The sequence below is a fragment of the Notamacropus eugenii genome, chromosome 1 (genome assembly GCF_028372415.1).
Source record: "Notamacropus eugenii isolate mMacEug1 chromosome 1, mMacEug1.pri_v2, whole genome shotgun sequence".
In the NCBI taxonomy this organism is placed as follows: domain Eukaryota; kingdom Metazoa; phylum Chordata; class Mammalia; order Diprotodontia; family Macropodidae; genus Notamacropus; species Notamacropus eugenii.
In genome coordinates, this window is record NC_092872.1 from 40810213 (window position 1) to 40835593 (window position 25381).

At 38.7% G+C, this 25381-nt stretch overlaps 1 protein-coding gene across 2 annotated transcripts in view; it reads left to right on the forward strand.

Annotated features, from left to right (window-relative positions):
* GLIS3 (GLIS family zinc finger 3) overlaps window positions 1–25381 on the forward strand; it is a 592145-nt gene that overhangs the window by 410433 nt on the left and 156331 nt on the right. For both annotated transcript variants that reach the window (XM_072597414.1, XM_072597422.1), the window contains one exon: window positions 23520–23681. In XM_072597414.1, coding sequence (XP_072453515.1) covers window positions 23520–23681 — 162 coding nt within the window. The remainder of the gene's footprint in view (window positions 1–23519; window positions 23682–25381) is intronic.

The following is a 25381-nucleotide window of genomic DNA, read 5'->3' on the forward strand; positions in this document are numbered from 1 at the left end:
CTCTCCTAGGTGCTGCAACAAGAACCTAGGACACTGGGTAGTTATAGAGGGCTAAATAATGGAAAATGTTTTTGTTTTTCCTCAGTGAAGAAGAGGGCAATAGGTAGAGTGGTCAGTGCCTTAACAAGTAGCCATAGGTTCCAGTGTGCCAAATCCCAAGAATAGCTTGTCTGGTGATGGTGAAATAAAGAGCAGGGGCAGGATCATTGGTGCCATTGGTGGCACCCATTTACTCGGGTGGTTAGGGTATTGTTTACTTGTCCAACAATTTGAATTGAAAAAACAATGCAAGCACTCTCTCTACCTGTGGCAATAGATTATAGACTGAGAAAACCATCAATCAAATCTCATCCCTAAGAGGGAAACGAAGCCTCAACCTCCTGGTCTAGTAACAGAAAAGAATTGACTGGGCAGGTGCCTTGGCAACATCTCTTTACCTGGAGGATCAATGATAATAAAGGGCTGAAGTTCATCTTTTGCTAGTACTCACAGCAAGGATTTGTAAAATATTGATTGAGTAGATGGGAAGAAAAAGTTTAAGTACATAAAAAGAGCCAATACCTTGTGGCATGTAAGTTATTACTGGGGGAAGAAAATAAGTACAAACATTCTCTAGAGAATTTCCCATCAGAGAATGTCCTTGCTGAAAACCTGAGATAATCTCTACTCTCATTCCCTTCCCCCTAATTTCCCTGATGCAAGTGAATTCTTCATTTAGGTAGTTAAGACAGTGGAATCTTTGGAACAATAGCTGAGTTCTCCAGAGAATTGCTATAGCGCAGATGGATAGCTATTTACTGCCCATCTACTGTCCTTGCCTAATTCATATTTATGTGGGTGTGAGGTCTGAAGATGGGATGAATGAAATAAAATGAAAAAAATATATATTTGTTGAGCTTACCTTGTGCCAAGTACTGTATTGGTAACACAAATACGAAGTTAAGTAAGAGATCAACGCTTAAGGAGCTTACCTTATGAAGAGACTTCATACTTAAGGAAATTCTTGGCCAGGTTGAGGCACTTGAGTCAGGTAATATTATTGGGAAGGTGATTGGTTCCATAGAGGAGTGAACTGATGCAGCAGATTCAGACACAATGTCAAAGTTGGTTTGGTCACACTTTGTAGTTTCAAATCTGCTTGGAGGCAGCCTGGGATAGGAAAGGGTACTTCCACAGGCAGTTAGTTGGTCTAGGAACTGTGGAGGAGGTGGTTAGAGAGGAAAGAGTTGAAATGAAGCATTTTGTTGTTTTTATTCAGTTATTTTAGTCGGGTTTGACTCTGTGATCCCATTTCAGGTTTTCTTGGCAATGATACTAAAGTGGTTTGCCATTTTCTTCTCAGTTAAATGACTTGCCCAGGGTCACACAGCTAGCAAGTGTCTGAGGTCAGATTTGAACTCAGGTCTTTCTGACTCCAGGCTGAGTGCTCCATCCTAGTTGCCCAGGAAACGAAGTATGTTCTGGGGCTTTCCTGAAATAAAGTTTAAGGAGAAGCAGTTCCCAGCCAAAGATTGTATCAGGAAATTCCTCCCTGATGTGTTCTCTGGTGTAGACTTGCTCATGACCTGCTTAAGGCATTATCTGGCCCCTGATATTATTGGCCCTCTACTTTTCCATGAAATCCAAGGGACAGGAACTTGAGGTGACCAGATAGAATAGTGGATATGTACTTGGAGATAGGAAGACTTTACTGAAGTTCCCTGTGGAATCTGGGTATAAGATGAAGTTAGACTCAAATAATTAGTTGTCTTTGTGGCGCAGTCATTTCAGACTCTTTGTGACCCCATTTTAAGGAAATTTTCTTGGCAAAGATACTGGAGTGATTTGCCATTTCCTTCTTCAGCTCATTTTACAGATGAGGAAACTGAGGCAAACAGGGGTAAGTGACTTGCCCAGGGTCACACAGTCAGTATCTGAGGTTGATTTGAACTCAGGTCTTCCTGGTTCCAAGCCTGGTACTCTGTGCCTCCACCTCAAAATCTATGATTCTAGGAGTAGACCTGTGATTTAACTCCCTCTGCCAGCTTGAGAATTTAAGTGACTTGCCTGGGACTATAAAGTCACTGTATCAGAGGTTGTACTTAAACTAGATCTTATGTACTCCCTACCCACTATGCTTATCTTCCTTTCTGAATTTACTAGAAAGGGAATTACAGCAGCTAGGTGACCCAGTCAATAGAGCATCAGACTTGGAATCAGGAAGAATCATACTCATGAGCTCAAATCTGGTCTCATATAGACTTAGTAGCAGTGTGTGATCTTGGACAAGTCTCTTAACCCCCAGTTAAACTTACCTCAGTTTCCTCATCTATAAAATGAGCTTGAGAAGGAAATGACAAACCACTACAGTATCTTTGCCAAGAAAACTCCAAATGGGGTCACAAAGAGTCAGAAGAGTTTGACTGAAGAACGAGAGTCCATTCCTTTAGTACTTAATCCTAATGATATGTGTACAGGTCAAAGACTTGGGAGAAATAAACTTGATCACCTAATTCAAGTTAGACAATACTTACATAGCTTTCTAGCCATTCTCTCTTCCTCTACCCCCATCTTAGGGATTCTAACTAGAGGTGGATTGTAGCAGAATGAGAAATGGAAGGGACCTTAAGAGCTTAGATGGTTCAACCCCCATATTTTGCAGTTGGGGAAACTGAGACTCAGGGAAGTTCAGTGACTTGCCCAAAGTCACATAGAGGCATGTATCAATAAGAGGTAAGAGAGGAACAAAGGTCATCTAATGCTAGAGATAGTGTCTTCTGGTAGGTAAAATGACAGAAGAGAGGAAAGGAGGGAAATATATTCATACACTTTTAAGTTTAATCTGTATTATTAACTCTATCTTAAGTCAAGACAATCAACAAAATAATAAATCAATCTCTGATTTGTTGGTTTTCTAAGGTAAATGTTCACACTGAAAATTTAACAATGGGCTTTCCCAGACCTGGGAGAATTGGTTTTAGCACACTCTTCAGCATAACGTTTTCCTTTCAGGGTCCCGTAATAGTAAGAGCATCAGACTAGGAGTTGGGAGATCTGTGTTTCAGAGCCTCATTAGCTCTTTGATCTCAAGCTTCACAGCTTTCACATCTGTGAAAAGGACGTAATAATCTCATTGTCCTTCTAACCTAAAAGGGTTGTTCCTCAGTCAAATGAAGGAACAGACAGAATAATACCTTGTAAACTGGAAAGTTCCATGCAAATCTAACGCCTTATTGTTAGTAGTAGGTGGTTAATAAACATATTGATTTATGAAGGGAAAAGCCTGACAAAGAGGCAGAATCACCATCAGATGATAATAGCTAGCATTTATTCAGTGCTTTTTTTTTAATTAAGCATTTTACAAATATTATCTCATTTGATCTTCACAACAATCCTGGGAGGTAAGTGCTATTTTTCTCCCCATTTTGCAGATGAGGAAACTGAGGCCCAGAGCAGTCAAGTGTGTGACCTTGCCTAAGGTCACATAGCTAGTAATTGTCTGAAGCTGGATTTGAACTCAGGTCCCTCTGACTCCAAGCACTCTATACTTTGTGCCACTTAGCTGGCCTCAAATTGCATTTAAGACAAATAGAAGAATTCGATCATCCTCACAAGAACCAGTAAGCAGAATGAGGTAGTCCAGGGAACCTCAGTAAAATGGTAGCCATGGTGAAAGTAGCAGAAGAAAAATTTTATTGTACAAAGCCCATCCCTTATCCCTAAACCCTCCAAAGGGTTGTTGTCTTCCTTCAACATTCCATGTCCTTGGTTGTAAAGAGTTATTTCTCCCTTTTTGGAGTTTCCTCTCCATACCTCTTCATCTGTGTCCCCCAGTAACATAAAATCTAACGCAGGCCTTAGGGAGGTTTCTTTTTTTTTTTTTAATGTCATATTCTCCATAGGCTCTGCTTGAAATGACCTCTGTCATTTCAAGTTTAAGATTAATTTGCATATCTAAATAGATAATTCAGTCAATTACTGGTGGAGCTTCTGTGTTCTGAGAAGAGGTTGCCTTTCATTAAAAGTCAGTACCAAATTGCCATGAAATTTGGAGCTGTAGAGAACCATCTTCTTCTTCTTCTTTTTTTTTTATGTTAAGGACAGCTGCCAAGGACAGGATTTTTCCGGGCTCTGAACTAATGTCTCTGGTCTAGTTTCTCTGTTTTCCAGCATGCGTTCCTTCACTAAATACTACTCTTGGAAGATCAAAAGCAGCATCCCCTGATTTCATTTTGTTCTTGGCTGGGGCTCAGGATGGCTATTTTTTCTTAATTTAAGAAAAGCTTTCTTTCCTTAAGGAGAAAAGAAGTAACTCTGTAAATCATAAGGCAATCATTCAAGTTTACTAATACAATATGTCCCAAAGTTACTCTAGGACCAATACTCTTCTATATTATTTACAGAACAGCTGAAATAATTGGGTTTTGAATTTTCAGATTCCTGTAAAGTCAAGCCCATTGTCACTTCTTGCTCAGAATGATTGCACCATATGTATGCAGCTTAGCTATTTCTTCATCTCCCTCTAGGATAGCTTTTTCAAAACGGGGAGAGATATTTATGTCTGTGCAGTTGGAACCTAGAAAACATTTGCATTTCATATAGCATTTGGAAATGACAGAGAGCTTCATTTATACATTCTTTCCCAACCCCATCTCTTTTCTTGACCAACCTGTCTGATCTCGAAAGCCCCGCCTATCCTTTATTATCCCCCTTATTCCTCTTTTGATAAAGCACAGTTCAATTTAGGAGATAGTCATCCTAAATGGATTTTTTTGACCAATGAGAAGGCTGAGAGGAAGAAATTTAAATACACACACACACATGCACACATACACACACATACACATTTTAAGGTTTTAAAATAACAATTATTTCCTAGGGGTGGGATGGGGAGGAAGCTTGTTCTCTCACTTTGAGATTACCAGAATTTGGTATTATGTGAGCCTATGAACATGGGAGAATAATTAAGAAAGGAAGGAATTTTTAAAAGGCGTTTATTGAGCCAAGTGGAGCAGTGAGGTGATGTAGTGGATAGAGTGCCAGGCTTGAAGTCAGGAAGATCTGAATTCAAATCCAGCCTCAGACCCTTACTAGCTGTGTGACCCTAGGCAAGTCACTTAACCCCATTTGCCTCAATTTCTATATCTGTAAAATGGGCTAGAGAAGGAAATAGCAAACCATTCCAATATCTTTGCCAAGAATGCCCCAAATAGGGTCACGGAGAGTTGGACACAACTGAAAAACAACTGAATTATAACATTCCTGATTCCAAAGTTAGCACTTTTTCTACTGCCCCATTATAAAACACTGCATCTTTTAAACTGAGAGCAAAGCATGTAATGTTTCTGTCTTTGTGTCTCTAGCACCTAACATAGACCAAAGGATTATAGGATCATAATTTTAAGCTGAAAGGGACCCTAGAAAGTCTCAAATCCAATCCACTCCTTTACACATGTGGAAAGTGACATATTTAATAAATGTTTGTAGAACTAAGTTGAAATTTTGTGGTGGAAAATGAACCAAAAGGGGGAAAGAAGAGAAAAAAAGCAATTTTGAGACCTGCAGGCCCCACCCATATGTAAATGATTCAGCTGTACACAAATGATTTAATAAGAATAACATTGGCATTCCCAGAGTAAAAGGTTTCTGTTTTCATCACTGCCTAATTGCTAATCAAAAGTGCTGAGCTGGCAAATAAGAGGAGGGGAATAGGGATAGGACTTTCATGTGCAAATTTTGAGTGAGTTTCCCATAAAATTGAGTAGTATAAAAACCTCCTCTCCCAGGAATTAAAATTCTGGTAGAATAGCCACAAAAGAGCCATATTAAATATAGTAATGTGTCATATATGGGGAAATTCGGGAAACGTAAGGAAATCAAGCCCAGAAGAGTAGGTACTTTTCCCAGCTAAGGGAAATGATAACATGATTCAAATTTTTCTCTCTCCATTCCACGTGATTCTACCCAGGCCAGGTAACATTTATTCATTTTGGCAGGCTAGGGTGTTGGTTAGGGAGCTGATCTGAAGGTCAGGAAGATGTGAGCTCCAGTCCTGTTTCTAGCACCATACTGGCGTTGTGATCCTGGACAGAGGAACCTTTTGGTTTCCTCAAGCAATTCTCTAAAGCTATAGATTACAGAACCCTTGCTGCAGTATACATTGCTAGGAGTTTGCTGACTGGGAAGTTGCCTATGCCAATGAAATCACAGGTCTGGGCCATAAAATTCCCTTATTCTCTGAATACCTATTTAGTAGTGCAAGATACCCTTTGCTAAGTGCTATGAAGATATGAAAATAGCCCTACCAGTACTTTGAAGAGGCAGGGTGGTACAATAGAAAGTGCTTGGAGTTCTAATTCCTGGGTTCGAATGCCACCTCTGCAATTGACTACCTTTGTGGCTTTAGACAAGTCACTCAATCTCCTTGGGCCTCAGTTTACCAGTCTAGGCTAGATGACCTCTGATCTATGATGTTATCCTTTTTAGGAACTTATTTCTTAGTCATTTCCCTATCTGCATCTGAATTATCTTTAAAGAATAGCAGAGATCTCCAATTGATAAATGGTCAAAGGATATGAACAGGCAGTTTTCAGAGGAAGAAATTAAAACTATCTATTGTCATATGAAAAAATGCTCTAAAACACTATTGATTAGAGAGATGCAAATCAAAACAACTGAGATACCGCATCACACCTATCAGATTGGCTAACATGACAAAACAGGAAGATGACAAATGTTGGAGAAGATGTGGGAGATTTAGAATACTAATTCCTTGTTGATGGAGTTGTAAGCTGATCCAGCCATTCTGGAGAGCAATTTGGAACTATGCCTAAAGGGCTACAAAAATGTGCACACCCTTTGACCCAGAAATATTGCTTGTAGGACTGTATCCCCAAGAGATCATAAAAATGGGAAAGGGTCCCACATGTACAAAAGCATTTATAGCAGCTCTCTTTGTGGTGGCCAAAAACTAGCAATCAAGGGGATGCCCATCAACTGGGGAATGGCTGAATAAATTGTGGTATATGAATGTAATGGAGCACTATTGTGCTATGAGAAATGATGAAAAGGAAGACTCCAGAGAGGCCTGAAAGGACTTATATGAACTGATGCTGAGTGAAAGGAGCAGAACCAGGAGAACTTTGTACACAGCAACCACAGTGTGTGAGGAATTTTTCTGGTAGATTTAGTCCTTCATTGCAATGCAAGGACTTAAAAAACTCCCAGCGGACTCTTGAGGCAAAATGCCTTCCACATTCAGAGAAAGAACTATGGAATTTGATTGCAGAATGAAGCAGACCATTTCTTTTGTATTATGTTTTGTTTTGTTTTACAATTTCTCCCATTCATTTTAATTTTTCTATGCAGCGTGACTAAGGTGAAAATGTATTTAATAGGAATGTATGTGTAGAACTTATATCAAATTGTATGCCGTCTCAGGGAGCGAGTGGGAAAGGAGGGGAAGGGAGGGGAAAAAATCTAAGATATATGGAAGTGATTGTAGAACATTGAAAACAAATAAAATAATTTAATTTAAAAAATTAAATTAAATTTAAAAAGATATAGAGAAAAAAAGAATAGCAGAGATGATCCCAAATATAGGAAAAGCATGTTTCTGTCATTGAGCAAGGGCTTTGTGGTGGATTTTGAGAAGACAGCTTACCTTTGTTGGAACAGAGAGAAGTTCTCACTGGGTGGCATTTCAGTTTATGGTTGAACATACTGCAAAAGTTCAAGGCTCTTCAATGAATGTGGGCTCGATCTTTGGGGAGAACCAGAAGATGGGTTCTTTACTCACATTAACCTACCACATAGTGCAAGACACTGTGGGAATAATTAGCTGGATTGTTTTGCATTGAGGCTGGGGGACTGCAATCATTGAAGGGAATGATTTTGCCAGGAATGAAGGGCTTATAGTAGTCTTTGCTATTTCCAGGGGTTCTTCTGTATAATTTCAATTTGGAGAAAATTGTTGATGTCATTAAGGATCATTGCCTCTTACAATAAAGCCAAACTAGTGATGCTTTTTTTATCCTAAAAGAAATAAAAATAACAATTAAAAAATAAGTCTAGTTTTCCAAATATTTTCCCCTTGTTTTATCTTCAGCCTCCATTTGTGAGACACAACTTCTCTCAAAGAAAGAGAAATGAACATATGTTAAAAAGAGGGGGAGAGCAAGGATATAAGTGAACCAGCCACCTCTTTTTCTTTAAAAAAAATTCAATCAACCATGATTTTGAATACAAGACATTAAGGCACTGTAGGGTAGGACACATGACTTCTCATCCATATCCATCCTTATATCTTGGCAGAATTTTAGTGGGTACAGTCACCCTCAGGATGTATGAAGCATCAAGTTGGATTGGATGGGAAATTATTAGATGTAGCAAGTAAGGAGAAAAGGCACACAACCACTGGATTCCTAAAGAACCTTAGAAGAGGTAGATTTTGGAAGAGAGACAAGTGTGGCTGATAGCTTAGAGAGTTGGAGCTAAGATCAGAAAGATGTGGGTTTGAATCCTGCTTCCTATACTTGCTATGTAGGCCTTGAAAATTGTTCCTTTATCTGTAAAATGGGGTGGCTGGAAACAAAGACCTCAAAATTCCGCTCCAGCTCTGTATTTCTAATCTTATGAGTGGCAGGAATTCAAACCAGAATGGAAGAAATATGTGTCAACCAATCATTCCATGGAACTAAAGGCAAAATGCCCATGATGCTGAATGGTTGGGTCTAATGATGGTTTCTAGAAGAATAGTAATCTTTGAGAGAAGACAGCAAGGTAAGAAGAATAAAGGAAGGAAAGAAAAAGAAATGTTTCTACATTTAGAACAGAATGGGAGTGGGAAAACTTTTTTTAAAAAAGCTGAAATTCAGGAGTTGAGAGGAAATTTTCTAACGGTGGCCAGGTGAGGTGGAGAGAAAAGTGTGTTTGTCCTTTGTTGCCCGAAGAAGATCATGCCATCAGACAAATGATGACATGACTTGCACTTGACTTTGTTTTGAGTGAGTGAGGGCTGTTGCAGGTCACCAGCCTCACTTCTCCTTCAGAGCCATCTGAATCCAGTGACCAGATATTCATCAGGATGACTGGAGATGACCCAGGATGAGGCAATTGGGGTTAAGTGACTTGTCCAAGGTCACACAGCTAGTGAGTGTCAAGTGACTGAGGTGAGATTTGAACTCAGGTGCTCCGATTCCTGCACTGGTGCTCTATCCATTGCACCACCCCGGAGAGCAAAGTGGAGATTCTCTGGAAAGGGTATATGGATTATGCTAGGGTGAAATGAAAGAGAGGCAAGAAGAACAGTGAAGGCTTCTTGGGGTCAAGATAGGTTGTCAAAAAGGACTTTTAATAAGAGAGAAGTAAACCTACAATCTGGATCATAGCCTGGGTGAAATTGTGAGGAGTGCACATAAATCTGTGATGTCAGAGAAAACCTATGGAAGTTTTCAGTAAGGCTTAATTTCAGGACCAAGTTCAAATATTTTCCAGTTTGTTTCAAAAAATTCAGCCAATTTCAGATGATCTGCAAGAAGATACATAGAATAATATCTTCAAGTAGAACATCATAAAAATCCAGGAAGTTTTAGTTCAGGAAAGTCCAAGGTCAAGAAAACATTTGGTTAATCCTTTATACCCATGTGGCAGTGATGGAAATTTTACATTTGTAAATAAAAGTAGATTTAGATATAATTTTTTAATCCTGTCTTTCCTGCCCACTTGCATCCTTTCCAAAACTTCCCAGGGCCAGGCCTTAAGTGGCAAAAGCCATTACAGACATCATGTACTGTATTCAGCATTTTTTGGAATTAACTCAGGGTAGGCCAATTAATGATAAATTATTCTCTCTGTATGTGAGTTTCCTTTCTCACTTGACAAATCCCCTACCCACAGATTTTCAACACACATACTAATTCTGCATTCTGTGTGTGTGCATGGATGGGTTGGGGGATGGGCGTGTGGGTGTATAAGCGTTAAAATGTGTGCCCATGGGTGTATTCACAAGCACATAGGCAGGCAGTTGTACTTTGTGTTTTTGATAAGATAAGTAAATTGATTAAAAGCAGTTTGTCTCCATGCTGTATATATGTTAGTATACATTCTGTTGAAATCCACAGATAATTTCACCATCAGAGATGACAGAATTCAGCACCCATCCCGGGAAACTCATCTCAGCAAATAAATATACTGCTTAACTATATACAACCGAGGATGCCAATTCTTAATAAAATTGCTGATTTGTGATGGCATTTCTTAGCTTTGAGGGCAAAGAATTGATGGGCTCTAATGACCCTTTCCATCTGAGAGTACGCCAGCTAAGTGCCCCAGTTGGAAGGGGCAAACTCAAGGCCTTGGTGGCAGCCTATTTGCTCTGAGCGTGCACACCCTGAGGGAGAAGACTTAATTAGGATCCCTCAGGATTGATCCTAAGCTGTGCCCCTGTTCTGAAATTACCAGCCACAGCATAGCAGGCAGACACATGGTATGCTCGCTGAATTCATGGACTGGCTTATGGAGGTAGCCTGACCTGGGGCAAATGGTAGAAAAGGCTCAAAGACCTCTTTGTATAAGGAGGCAGGCCATGGACATTCTGAAGTGCTCCAATGAGGTTCTCTTGTCCTGGATTATGGGGGGGAAGAGGGTCCAGTCTCTGGGGCATTTGAGAAAGCTAAATAAACCATTAGGTCTGTTTAAGAAGAATTCTTTGGGGGTGTTTATTTTCTAGAGGTATAAAGAGGGCACATGCTTTTTCTGCCTCAAGGGACTACTAATAAAAAAAAAATGTACTCCATAGAAATGTATATATTTTAGTTCAGGTTAAGAAAGGGTATGGTAGGGAAATGGTTCACGCAGTCCATCAGCATTTCTACAAATTTCTCAGAACATCAATGAAGATGTTAATATATGACATCAACAAAAAAATACAACCATATGTTGCTATTAGTATGGTTTTCCCACATGAGTAACTCCTAAAACAGTTAAATGTATAACATACACTAATTTTAGATCACATAAATCTAGCATTTAAAGCCCATAAATATTTTCTATAGCTTTTGTATTGATGAGCATTAGACGTCATTTTGAGGGATATCTGACTATTTCATTAGGAAACATTAGATTGCTAGATGAAGAGCCTTGGAAATAAAATAAATAGAGAGTTTAGTCAAGCATCTTTCTCTTTTACCCTTTTCTGATCTTTTCTCTCTTTTCTCCCAACTTTTCTACTACTTAGCTGTCCATGAAAGATTTTGCAAACGATGTGTTAACAGATGTATTAGATAGATAATATGAATGGATGATGAACTAGTCCTAAAAATGAACTCGAGGAGAGAGGGCTGACTTGCCCTTGGAAAATTATATTGTGTTTTAACTAAAAACAAATATCTCCTTGAAACAGAAGCAATCTAGAGGAAAGCTGCAGGTACATTGGATGCGCTGCCTGTGGAGGATTTAGAGGAAGACACTGGACACTCATCACACAAGATGGGAAGGAATCTGCTCTGTTGTAGAAGGCATCAATATTAACCACAGAACTGCTGAAATATTGAATCCTTTTGTATAATCCTCCTTCCTTCTCCATCACCTTGAATTATCCCCTTTTTGGAATCATGTTATTTCTATATTATATTGAAAGAGCCAGGTGTAGGTAAGGACACAAATAGATATCATTTTGGATATCATATGACTATGGAAGGTCATGAGATCAGAAAAAGTCTCTGAATTGGTCATTTAGACAATTTTTTTTACAATTGTGAATAGGTGGCCCTTGGTGGTATTTCATTTTCTCTTAGTTACCTCGTTCATGCTAACCCAAATGCATTCATAATCTCTAGGACATTTTGCTTGATTCCACATTGAGGTCATATAATTAAAGGACTTAATACTAGAATATACCTAAGAGATAATCTGATCCAACATCATCATTTTACCAAGGAGGAAACTAAGACCTATAATTTTGTGTGACTTGGACAAGGTCACATAAGGAAGAAGGAGCAGATTCAGGATTTGAACTCACACCTTCTAACGCCAGATCTAATGTTCTTTCCACTATAAGAGGCCAATATGCTAGCAGCTAAGTGATATGGTGAATGGAGCAACGGACCTGAAGTCAGGAAGAGTCATTTTCCTGAGTTCATATCTGGCCTCAGATACTTACTACTATATGATCCTGGGCAAGTCACTTCACCCTGTTTGCCTCAGTTTCTCATCTGTAAAATGAGTTGGAGAAGGAAATGGTGAACCACTCCAGTGTATTTGCCTAGAAACCCCAGATGGGGTCATGAAGAGTTGGATGAGACCAAAATGACTGAACAACAACAAACCGAAATAACATTTTATCAATGTGGTAGGGGCTACCCAACCCTTGTTGCTAGTATATTGCTATTCTGAAGCAGCTTGGTTTGCCTCTGTAGGCTTCTTATCCTGTGGTGATGGGTACTACCTGACTGCCATAAATCTAGACCACAGACAGCAGCTGGGAGACAGGCATATCCTCAGAAACCTTTGTATCTTTCCGAGACCCTCTCAGCTTTACCTATAAAATCCATTCAAAATTCTCCATCTGTTGATGTCACCACCCTCTATCCATATCAGCCCAGGAGAAAAACAAAAAACATATAGAAACAGAAATGAAGCTATATCAGAACAGCAATTTGCAGTATGCAAAGACTAGATCACCTCTTGCATGTTTTACTATATACATACATATATATATACATATATATTTTTCAAATATCAGATGGCATTCTTTAAAAATACTGAAGGTATATTAATTTTGCTGCATCTGTTTTATATCCATCAACAGATCCTCTTGACAGGCTGCTCTAGCACTACAAAGTACAGTAAATGCTTAGCTGGGTAACCTTTGTGTTCTACAGAATTTTTAATCAAAACCAAGAAGCACAATGAGCCAGGAAATTCTATTTATGAGCTGGTTAACGACTTTAATTTGCACACCATAGTAAAAGAAAATCACAGAAACTATGATTCCTTTATTGCAATTTAGGAAAACATTACAGAGGGGGCTTTATATTAATCCCACAAAACTTTAATACTTCCAGAAAATCAGAATGAATCAAGACTCTTTGCCACTTTGGAATGCCAAATTCATGGCTTGAACTAAAGTGGCTGACTAATTGAGGCCAAGGTGTTATATCCTCTTCCCCTCTCCTGCTGCCACCACCACAAAGAACACCTTGGACACATAAAGGTGCTGTTTGAAAGTACAAAATGCAATTTTGCTTAGATTCTTGGCTCCTTTGACTAATCACAACTTTGGTGTATTGACTTAATTAGAGTGAAGAGATTATCACACCCTTCATGGCACAGTGAAATCAGAAGACCTGGTTTCAAATCCCCTCATTGATTCTTACTACCTGTATGACCTTATTCAAGTGACTTAACCTTTCTGGGCTTTGGTTTCCTCATTGACAAAATGAGGGAATTGGACCAAATGGCCTTTGAAATTCCTTCTGATTCTAGATCTACGACCAAGGCTTTCATGTCAAAGATTTTACTATTTTTATTTATAGTAATTCATTTTTAAAATTTTGAGCTCCAAATTATCTACCTCCCTCTGTGACCTCTCCCCTACCCCATTGAGAAGACAAGCTATATGGTATCTGTTATATATATGCAGTCATGCAAAACATATTTCCATGTTATATGTTAGTGTGGGGAGGAGCAAGAAAATGAAAAAAGTGAAAAATATGCTTCAATTTGCGTTCAGAGTTCATCATTTCTTTTTCTGAAGGTGCATAGCATTTTTCATCATGAGTTCTTTGTTATTATCATGGATCATTATACTGATAAGAGTAACTAAGTCTTTCACAATTGATTATCATTCCAATGTTGCTATTACTATGTACAGTAGTTCTCCTGGTCCTACTCACTTCACTTTGCATCGGTTTGGGAAAGGGAAAAACCCTTTCTAGGATTTTTCTAAAAGCATCCTGCTTGTCAGTTCTTATATCACAATCATATTCTGTCACAACCATATACCACAACTTGTTGAGCCATTCCACAGTTGATGGTTATCTCCTCAATTTTCAGTTCTTTGCCCCACAGAAAGAGCTGCTAGAAATATTTGTGTACATATGGTTTCTTTTCTTCTTTCTTTGATCTCTTTGAGGTAAAGATATAGCAGTAGTATTGCTGAGTCCAAGGTTATATATAGTTTTATAACCCCTTGGGCATAGTTCCAATTCATCTTTCGAATCTCTTGCTTTTTTTTTTTTTTTTATAAATGAAGTGATGTTTTCCTTCACCTTCATACCTCAAGGGAAGACTTAGGAAACTAACCTTGGGTTAAGTAACTTAATTTCTCTGGCTTTCATCTCCTTTGTCTGAAAAATGCTGATTTTGGAAAAGGTGACCTTCAAGGGTCCTTTTTGCTCTAAATTTGCTATTTTATGATCAAGTATGACCCAAGAGCTACAGCGATGAGGGAAAGAACTCATGGGAGCTTGGTCAAGCATTGACAGAAGTGACTTTGGACTAAATGGAAAAAGGGATAAGTGAAGTCTTGGGACTGGTACAAACATACTTCATCTCTCCCCATTCTCACTGTGGAATTAACACTGGAGAAGAAAATACAAAGTAGAATTCTACTTGCTGTGATGAATATATGAATTGAGATGTTCTTAAAAGCCTAGAAGTATGTGAATGATTTTCTTTTTTTCACCCCTCATGTAGCACTTCACACAAATTAATGTCGTACAGTATTAAGATTTATTCAAGAGACTAAGACTGATCTGAATGCATTAGGAACAGAACCGACTAAGTAGAAACCAGCCAAACCATATGTCATGAAGCAAAGAATACTGATTAAGAAACAAAAGCAAACAACTGAAATGCTCTTTTAGAACCTTCCTGTTTGACTTCTATGTCATTTTCTTCCATTATTATTTTTCTCTATTCAAGACAATGCTTTCTGGCACCTACCCAACTCATGCTTATGTACAACTTTTCGAAGTGCTTGACAAGACTTTTAAAGACAAGACTTGCCAGAAATTTGTTAATAAATGTGGGGTTCTTGGTTGTTTTATTGTCTTGTTCTATTAGTCATGCTTCACACTAAGTTTTAGCTACAGAGATGACCTCATATTCACCAGAGGTCATTCACTGTCAGTATCACATATGAGAGATGCTATGGAAACCAGATCAGGAAAGAGTTGCTGTTATTAGTACTTGGAGTAAACACTTATGCTTCTCAGTAGACTGAATCCATCTGTAATAAAAGAAATAACTATGGGATACAATTAAAATGTAGGGTGAAAGTCTGCCCTCACTTGGTACCAATGTCATTGTTTGGTTGGATTTTTGGTTAGCATCAGGGCCAGTCAACCATTCATCAAATTGAATAAAGACTTTGATTGGTTGTTATTCAGGTCTGACTGGCTTGATATTGATTGACAACTTATCCTGGAAATGAAAGGGGGATACAGGACTCATTCTGTGTCCTCTTATTCCATCTTTTCAAGAAGAAAGAAAATGAAAGTCCTTATTAAATATTTAATAAGTAACTTATTAACACAACTATGTACTAATTACCATTCTAAGCTCTGGGGATACAAATTTAAAAAGCAGTTCAGTACTTACTCTCAAGAGTTCCCATTCTCACTGGGAGAGAAAACGCATAAGAGAGTAGAACTTCAGGGCTGATGGCAAAGCCCACCATGGGGTGTCTTAGCAGGTCAGATGGCAATGTTTGAGTGTCTGAAGGGCCTGTTGGCAAGGCCTGTGATGTGGACTGATGGTCTCACCAGAAGACCTTACCCAATCCCCAGAATTTTCCAAGTGTGTCTTGCTGCTGAAGAGATATTAGGAAAGGAACAGAATCTCTGAATCATGCTTCTTCTTCCTAATACCTTGCAAATGACTGCATTGAAGACTGGAACTTTCTCCACCAGCAGTTTTAGTACTTGAGGCAACCTCTATCCAGGACAGTCCACCATGACTGGGTGAGCTGCCCTAAATGCACACTCAAGTCAACTTTGTAATTCATAATAAAATAATATGAGAAGTAATTAAGACACAGTCAGTTGCGCAGGGATGAAGTTTAGTTACTAGAGTGACTGAGGGATAGAATCTGAGTTGGAAAGAACACATATGCCCTCTAAATTTCCCACCCCGGTCCAAAGCCCTAGTGTTCCTAGGCTAGTTATGAATCTATACCCCAGATGGTTACTTTATAGCCCTGTTCACTAAATTGATCAACAAGTGAATTCATGTATTAGAACTTCCCATTTTAATCTGTGAGAATTCTCTTTCAGGTCCTATCTCTAGTGCTTTGTCTATATGTCTCCCTCTTTCTCTGTATCTTTGTGAGAATTAGAAGCCTCATATTTTCATTTCCATCTTTAGAGTTCATTAAGTGGCAGAATTATTCCCCCTTGTAATCTTAGTGGAGCAGAATTCTTGGATTTACTGTGATAATATCCACAGCATTAAAAATGTTTGCTGACCTTTATACTAATGCTTCTCAGTCCTCTCATTTCAATGACCGTACATGAGATGTAAGTGAGCACGTAATTCATCAGCCAGCTCCTAAAGCCACACAACATATCATGGCACCAGCCAACACTAATGGGATTAATTGAACTTGACTGATGAAATTGTAAAAGCTCAGACTGCTAAGGGTCATAAACAGTGATACCTTAATTGAATTCAAATGTATATTAAAAAATGTCCAGTATCATAGAATCCCCTCTGCCTTTGGTCTGTTGACATTAGAGATGCTATGGAAACCTGATCAGGAAATGGTTTCTGTTATTAATACTTGGGGTACACACTTATGCTTCTCAGTAGACTAAGTAGCTGATTAGGGGAGGGAGTAATATTCCCCTTGATTATTGGTTACACATATGGAATAAATCCTATTTTAATGGTGTCTAATGAGCCTTTCATTTTCAGTACCTTACACAAAAGCCTCTAATAGAAAGGGAAAGTAATATTTCAAAGGTCATCTTAATGCCACTTAATGTCAACGATCTGTAATCAAGCCAATATATATATAGACGATGATTACAGCCCAGTTTTTGATTCTTTAAACAAAAAATAGTCCAAAAAATTAGCAGAGCATTACAAGCTAGAGGATTTCTGAGGACTGAGGAAGTTGTACTTTTAATTAAATCTTATGATTTGAAAACAGCCACAGTATTACTGTGGGGGAGGTTTCTTGTGGGATTTTTTTTTTTTTGCTTGTTTGTTTGTTTGTATCCTCCTCAATATGAAACTTCATTTGATATTTCATAACTCAGGGCATTTTAAGTTCCCTTATTTTCTAAGATGTTTAAATTGGTCAATGATCTCAGTGGTGTGAAGCCTCCATTTAACCATTCAGGTTTCTACCTCTCCACCCTTTCTTTTCCTATACCATTCTTTTCCATGTGCGGCTTTAAGGTTCCTTTAAATATTCCACTCAAGACTCATGCCTTCTCTGGTTCTTTTACTCTTTTGAGGGGGCCAATATAGTATTTCAGCTATCCAGCTATTATCTCTCATTTCTGCTACATGGCTAAGTCATCCCTCTTGCCAATCGAAAGTGTTTCTTGACCATGTTGTATATTCCTCCTTGGACACAAATCATCTAGGTTGTGCACTAGAGTCTACATTTATCTATCTCATATCAATCTGTTATGCTTGTGTTCTGCCTACAAAGCCAGAGAAAGCCACGGGTTGAAAATTATGACTCACTTTTCCTCTTAGGATAAGCTATCTATTCTGCAACCAAGGGGACATGATATATAATAGAAGGAAAGTAGAATATCTGTCTATATATCTTTATATCTCTCTGTGATTAAGGATATTCCTATGGAATAGGAGTAAGAAGACTCAGGGCAGAGAAGGACTTTATCTAGACTTTATCTAGAAAGATACCCATTGGCCTACCTGGGAGAGTAGCTCAATGCCCAGTGACCCAGTGGTTGCATAATAATTTGCACAGTATCGATATATTGTCACTTGAACTGCCTATAAAGGAATATTGGGGAATTATCTGACATACTTAGATGAATGAGATTGTCCAACTGTGCCCCAAAATATGACTGCTATCTCTTTAATCTTCTGGGTTTGACCATATATTGTACTCGATACCTCAGAGAATAAGGGGGAGGCAATATGGCACAGTAGAAGGAAACACTGGCTTAAGAAATAAGAGACTAGTCCTGTGTTCTAGTCCTGCATCTGAGCTTGTTGTGGGACTTTGGACAAGTCATTTGACTTATCAGGGGGGCTCAGGGAAGACTGGGTTGATCTATGTGATCTCTAATGTTTCTTCCAGGAGGAACCTTTAATATTTTATTCTCCTCTATATCCACTATTACACCTAGTAGACACAGCACTTCAATGAAGAGTGTTATGTATGCTTTCTGTTCTTAGTGTGTCAATCAAGCAGTCAGTCAATTAACGAGTATTTATTAAATACCTAGGCATTGTGCTAGATGCTGTGGGGTCTTCAAACAGCTTAAGTTCTTTTAGGAAACACATATACAGAGATAAAGACATATAAAATAGACACAAAATAAAAATATAAATACAAGTTAATGGCATTAATTTGGACAAGAGAGATACTAACAACTGTAGGAATCAGGATTTTCTTTTACTTCCACTTCCTCTGATTTTAATTAGGAGGAAAAGGGGGGTTGTTTGCTTTCCCATAGTTCCCTATCATTTGTCTCTGTCTCATTTTATTTGTGTCTGTACTATAGTTTCTCTGAGATTCCAATAAGGGGTAAGAAAGTATCTAAAGGAATGAGCAAAACTCCTTAGGTAGTTCATTAACATTTGAATATATTCTGGAATCTTCTAGCAATTTGGCCTTGGACAAGTCATTTAGTTTCATTAAACTCAATTCTTTGGTTATAAACTGGGAAAGATAATCCTTGGATAACCTCAAAGGGGGTGAGGGTTATGGAGAAAGTACTTTGTGTAGACTAGTAAATGCTATGAAAGGGTGAGCTACTGCTCTTAGCAGCTTTGAATTTGCCATTGCCAGCAAAACCTAGGATTCACAAATGCATAGAATTCTGTAAACATTCTGGGAGCAACTGTAGCCCAGCAATACTAGCAATTAATTATTTATATGCTTGATAGCAATTCAGTTGAGGTCTAGAGGGGTCATGGAAGAACTGGCCTATCCACCGACGACGACCTGTCTACTGGGTTCCAAGTCTTGAATGGAAGTTCAGAAGCACCACAGCAGACACAGAGGGCCTCAGTTATCCCAGGACATCCAGAGATACTGACTTCATTTTCTGCGGTCATCTCAGACTGCTATGTTGGTCCTTCAACAGCCCAATATTCTCTCTGCTTTAGATTTTGGAAAGATATGGAATGGAGAGGGCATTAGGGCCTGCCCTGTTCACCCCTCAGGTGGGCCCCATAACTGAACCAAAGCCAAGAAGAAGCCATGCTCAGAACCAGGCTACAGGTTTGGCATGCCTTGAAACCACACGCTCAGTACAGCCCTAAGTGTGGTTCATTAACTGATGCCAAGTTAAATAAGCTCAGCTCCAGGAGTTTGCTCTGAGTTGTCATTCAGTGAGAACCTAATAAATAGAGGCTCTTACCTAAAGATTAGGGGATAACTCCTAGTCCCTTTATCTTCAGTTGAAAAAACCTGGGGAATTGCCCCTTTTATTTTTCTTCCCTTTTAGGTCCTACTGCCAAAAGCCACACAGCCTTGTATTTCTTTCGCTGTGTTGTAAAAGTCCTTGGCTTCATCAGCAATCATCTTCCGTTCAAGCTAAATTTGTTCTTTTTTATGTGAAGAAGAAATCAGGAAAACACCAAAATTATTTTAAGCAAAATATCAAAATTGAAATAAACCAACATATGTCTATGAAACAAGTATAACTCCCAATCAAAAATAAATACAACTTTCATAAATTCCTTTAAATATTTCAGCATGTGGAATCCAGGCATTTAAATAGATGGTGGGTTGGCTTACTGGATCACCCCACTTAGGTGGGATGCCTTTTCTTTAGAGATCAAGATCCTAATTAAGCAGGCTTGATCATTTGAAAATAGCCTCATTCATGATAATATTCTCCACCAGTCATGGCCATAAGGGAAGAAAAACCATAAATGACATTATGTCATACAATACAAATTATACCTTCTAACCTTTAGTGGGAATCATTTTGGATCTCAAGACTTGAATCTTCTCCATGGCTCTGAATCTTTGAAGGTGATAAATTTTAAGAGCTATTTCAATTTTATAGGTCATTTTATATTTGTAGATGGTCCTTGAGTGTGAAAACTCTATATTCAAATGTGCTTTAAATGTTTAAGATCTGACTATAGTCATTCTATGCCATCTCTAATCCATTTTTCATACTATTCACCGAATAATTTTCCCAGCATATCAATAGAGTTGTGCACATGACTTCAGTAGTTCCCTGATACCATTGTAATTTAATTTAAACTTGGTGAGCTTGAATTCACAGTACTCTAGAATCTGGCTCTACTTGCCTTTCTGGGCTTATTTGCTTTTTGTCTCCATATACTCTCTATATTATTTGTCCCCCGTTTCCCCTTGACTTCTCCCATCCTTGTGTTTTCGTCTATGCTGCTCTCCATCCCTAGACTTTAGTCACCCTTTCCCTGCCCCTATTTCCCCTTCTTGAAGTCTCTCTCTTCTTTCAAGGCCCGCTTCCACGAAGTGCTCCTCTTTCACAAAAATGGTCTCTTCCTTGCATTGCTTAAAGTACTTTATAATTATCTCACTGTCCTTTGTAGCAGAGTTAATTATGTATTTGTCCTTCCTCTCTTTATATGGGGAGAGGGGGTTTGGGGTAGGAGGGGAAAAAAGTATTTCCATATTGCCCACCCAGGCACTGGGTACTGTGCCAGGTACTATGCTGAGTGCTTTACAAACATTATCTCATTTGATCCTTACAACATCTACCTGTAAGGTACATACTGTTATTATCCTCATTTTACAGTTGAGCAAAGATTAAGCAACTTGACCAGCATCTCACAAACTAGTAAGTATCTGAGACCAGCTTTGAACTCAGGTCTTCATGACTCCATGAAGTATTCACGAGGCCACCTTGAGGATAGGGTTTACATTATATTTATCCTGTGCTTTGTAGATGCATAAAAAATGTGTGTTACATGGAACCGTGGGATGTAGTGGATAGAATAGTGGGTCTGGATCAAATGTCCTTAGAACCCCAACTCTGCAACTTATTACACGTGTGACCTTGGGTAAATGACTTCATCACCCTAGGCCTCTGCTTCTTCATCTCTTAAATGAGGAAATTGTGATACGTATTCTCTAAAGCCCTTTATAGCTCCAAGTCTTATGATCCAATGGATTAAAATTGCTAGAATAGCTTGAATTTTTTTGAAACTAATTCAAGTAAATATTTGTGTTTCTCTGCTCTTGCTGCACCATTGAGGAAGTTTTCTGAAACTTTCACAGTTTCATCTTTACCCTCCCTCTTCTATAATATTGTTTTATCAGTTTGACAGCAGAGTTTACAAACAAATGGATTACCTATTTTGAAAACGTCTTTGCCACAGAGAGGTTTTCTTTTGCTCTGGTCATCTTATTCGGTGTGGCTTATTCTCAGATACTTTCTTTCAGCTTCTTGTGACTTGGTCATATATTGTTTTCATATTAAAGATATTTTTAAAGATACAGAGAAATGATATGGTTATGAAGCACCAGTAGGTGTACACACTGCCTTTAATGATGGCTCCTCAGGCTTCTGCATTCTGCATTATGCTAATTTGTTACTATGACTTTTGGTAGTTTACCAGTTACCAGAAAGTTTCTTCCCTCCTGGTTCTTCTAATTTAGACCAATTTGGGAATGGAAAAGTGTGTTAATTTTTCAATAAATCTTTAAGACACGCATCACTGTATTTTTACAAACTTGTCCAGATGGCTCACAGCTAATTTTCTCTGACATAAGTAATCACAAAAATCTAACCCAAATCTGGTACATCAAGTGACATGTATAGTAGGTGGAGAAATGCAGTTCCTATAACATCTGAATGTTTTCAAAACTGTGCTTGCTTGCTGATTTTTTTTTTTTTTAATCTGCCATTCCCCAGGCCATTTTCCTTTCTTCCTCAATGAGTTTAGTTTCTGGCTCGGAGACATCTTCTTCACCCCAAATCCTGCTCTCACAGAGTCATTCTCGATGCCCCACTCTCATTCACCCCATATATCCACAAAGTTGCCAATCCTTATAATTTATATCTCCACTCTCATAGCCACCCCCCTACTTCATTCATTTGATCAGTAAGCATTTATTAGGCACTTAGAGTTCAAGCCTTCATCACACTTCACCTAGACTTTTGCAAAGGTTTCTTAATCAGTGTCCCTTCCTTAAACTTCTTTCTACTTCAAGATATCCTCCTGCTGAAATGATTTTCTTGAAGTTCAAGATTGACTTTGTTACCTATTCTACTCCATAAGCTCCAGGGGCTCCTTATTCCCTCCAGAATCAAAGAGTTAAATTCTTTGGCATTAAAAGCTCTTCACAATCTAGTTTCCTTCTGTCCTTCCAGTTTTACACTTTACTCTCCTTTACATACTCTATGATCCAGCTATATTGACTAAGGTCTGTTCCTTGGGTAGGACATTCTATCTCCCATATCTTTGTCTTTGCAATGGCTATACTTGAAATCTTTTCCTTCTTCACCCTGATCTCAGAATCCATGACTTCTTTTAAGAATCAGCACAAGCACCATCTTTGATGGGAAATCTTTCTAAGTGTCCCCTGTTGCTAGTGCCTTTCCTCCTAGGGTTGCTGTCTATCTACCTGTATCAGCAAGGACCCCAGTATACACAGGAAGACCTGCTGTACAGCTTCTTAGATCTGCTTTTCTAAAAGGAAAGCAACTTTTCAGGGGTAAACAATCTACTTTAATCAAGCACATATATCATTTACTTAGTTCAGGGGGAAAAGTCAGCACCCTGAACTTCAGAGAAAATACAGAGAAATAAAGATCAACGGACAGGGCTTCCAACTCTGAACATTATATACATACATAGTTAGCAGAGAGAGTACTAATATCTGGGTTTTTGAAGCTGGGGGGCTTCCTTAGTGCCTTCCCAGAGTCTCATCTGGCCATACAAATACTTCCAGTGAGTAAGACCCAAAGTAAACGTCACCTCAGAGTATTTATATACTTTTCAGAGCCAAAGGATAGGACCCTCTGACCCAGCGCCTCAATAGAAATTAACAGAAGTACTGAGGCCTCTTAATGGGTGGGGGAGATCTTTAACTCTTACCCCCACCCACATTAATCTTAAATTACCATTACACTGTATCTTTTACCTACCTATTTACATACATGGTTTTCCCCTCAATGGAACAAAAGCTCTCCAGGCAGGAAGTAGTCTTGTCTTTCTTTCTGTCTTTCCAAATTAGCATAATACCTGTCACATAGTGAGTGCTTAATAAAAGTTTGTTGATGGATAGATTAATAAAAATAAAAATTTAGTATTTCTCTGACATGACTTAAAAATTCAAGGCCCTCTCAACAATTAAAAAAATAAATGTTTTCTTTTTACAGTTTGAGGGCTGCACAAAGGCCTTTTCGAGACTAGAAAATCTCAAGATTCACCTGAGGAGCCACACAGGAGAAAAACCATACCTGTGCCAGCATCCAGGATGTCAGAAAGCCTTCAGTAACTCCAGTGACCGAGCCAAGCACCAGAGAACCCATCTGGACACTGTAAGAATGGATAGAGTTTTTCCAATTTAAGCTTTAATTCCCAGTGTTAAGAAACCTTTACATGACAGCTAGAAAGACTGGGGCTAAGGTGGAGGCAAATTGACTTTACGGCCTACATATTGATTACCCAAGACATTATCCAAGGCAGTAGTACCAATAGAAAAGTGGCTAGAAGGTGCCACAATCACATATTCTCACTCTTTCTTTCATACAAATTCAACTAAAACCTTAAAACTAACTGGTAGGAAAGCCTATCAAATCAGTTGTCTGGTAACAGAAAGAGAATTTATATGGGTATCACACAGTAATTTACACGTACAAACTAGCTGATAGAAATCGTCATCATCTATGCACAAAGATGGTATACATGCACACATATATACATACATAAGTATCATTATGTGCACTGAATATGATAATTATAGAAATGCTAAGTCATTTTTCAGTCATGTCTGCTTCTCAGTGACGCCCTTTGGGGTTTTCTTGGCAAAGAAATTGGAGTGGTCTGCCCTTTCCTTCTACAGTTCACTTTGCAGGAAACTGAGGCAAAACAGTTTGAAGTGACTTGCCTAGGGTCACAGAAATCGCAAGTATCTGAGGCCCAATTTGAAGTCATGTAGATGGGTCTTTCTGACTCCAGGCCTGGCATTCTATGCACTGCACCACCCAGCTGCCCTAACTATTGAAGCATGATAGTTTAAATATTACCTCTAAAACATTCTGATTGTCTGACACTGGACAATGTCACTTGATGTCTCAGTCTTGTGGGCAACTCTATGAGACTCTAGGTGGCAGAGAAGATACTAACAGGCATTGGCAGAGGGAAACTCTTCACTTGGGACTCCTGACTGTGCATTTTCACCAGTTCTCCCCCATACCTGGAATTTATTTCTTCCTTGTCTTGATCTCTTGCTTTCCTCTGAGCCTCAGCTAAAATTCCATCTTCTTCAAGAAGTCTTTCCTGGGTCCCTTTAATGCCAGTACTTTTTCTCCAAGATTGTGTTCAATGCATCCTGAATACATTTTGTTTGTACGTAGCTCTTTGCATGGATCTTATTAGACTGTGAGGTCCTTGAAAGCAGGAACTGCTTTTGCCTTTCTTTGTATCCTTGGTGCTTACAGTAGTGGCTGCCACAGTGTAAGTTAATAATTAATAAATACCCGTTGACTTGAGATGGGAATTCCCCATACTAATGAAATCACATGTCAAGACCCTATTCAGATGCCTTAGTCTTTAGGGTTTTGTTGTATTTTACTTTTCTGAATTAAGAACCACCTGAAAGCTCCCTGAAGTTTTTCTTATTTTGCGCAGGCATGAATTGAGTGCACAAGTAGCTTTGTGAGAATCTCTGTCTTTAGACATTCTCATTGTTTCTGTCCTTAGAAGGGTGCAAAGGATCAATATGGATGATGACAGTGATGATAGGATTTATATAATGATTTCAGATTTGCAAAGCTCTTTGCAAATATTTCATCCTCACAACAAGATTGTTGGGATAGAATAGGAGCTCTTATTATCCTCATTTTTACATATAAGGAAACTGAGGCAGAGCTTAAGTGGCTCTGGCATAATGAGTTAACATTTATATAGCACCTCAAAGTTTGCGCATTATTTCATTTGATCTTCCACAGCTCTATGAAACAGGTGCTAACCTTATCCCCATTTTACAGATGAGCAAACTGAAGTAGTCAGAGGTTAG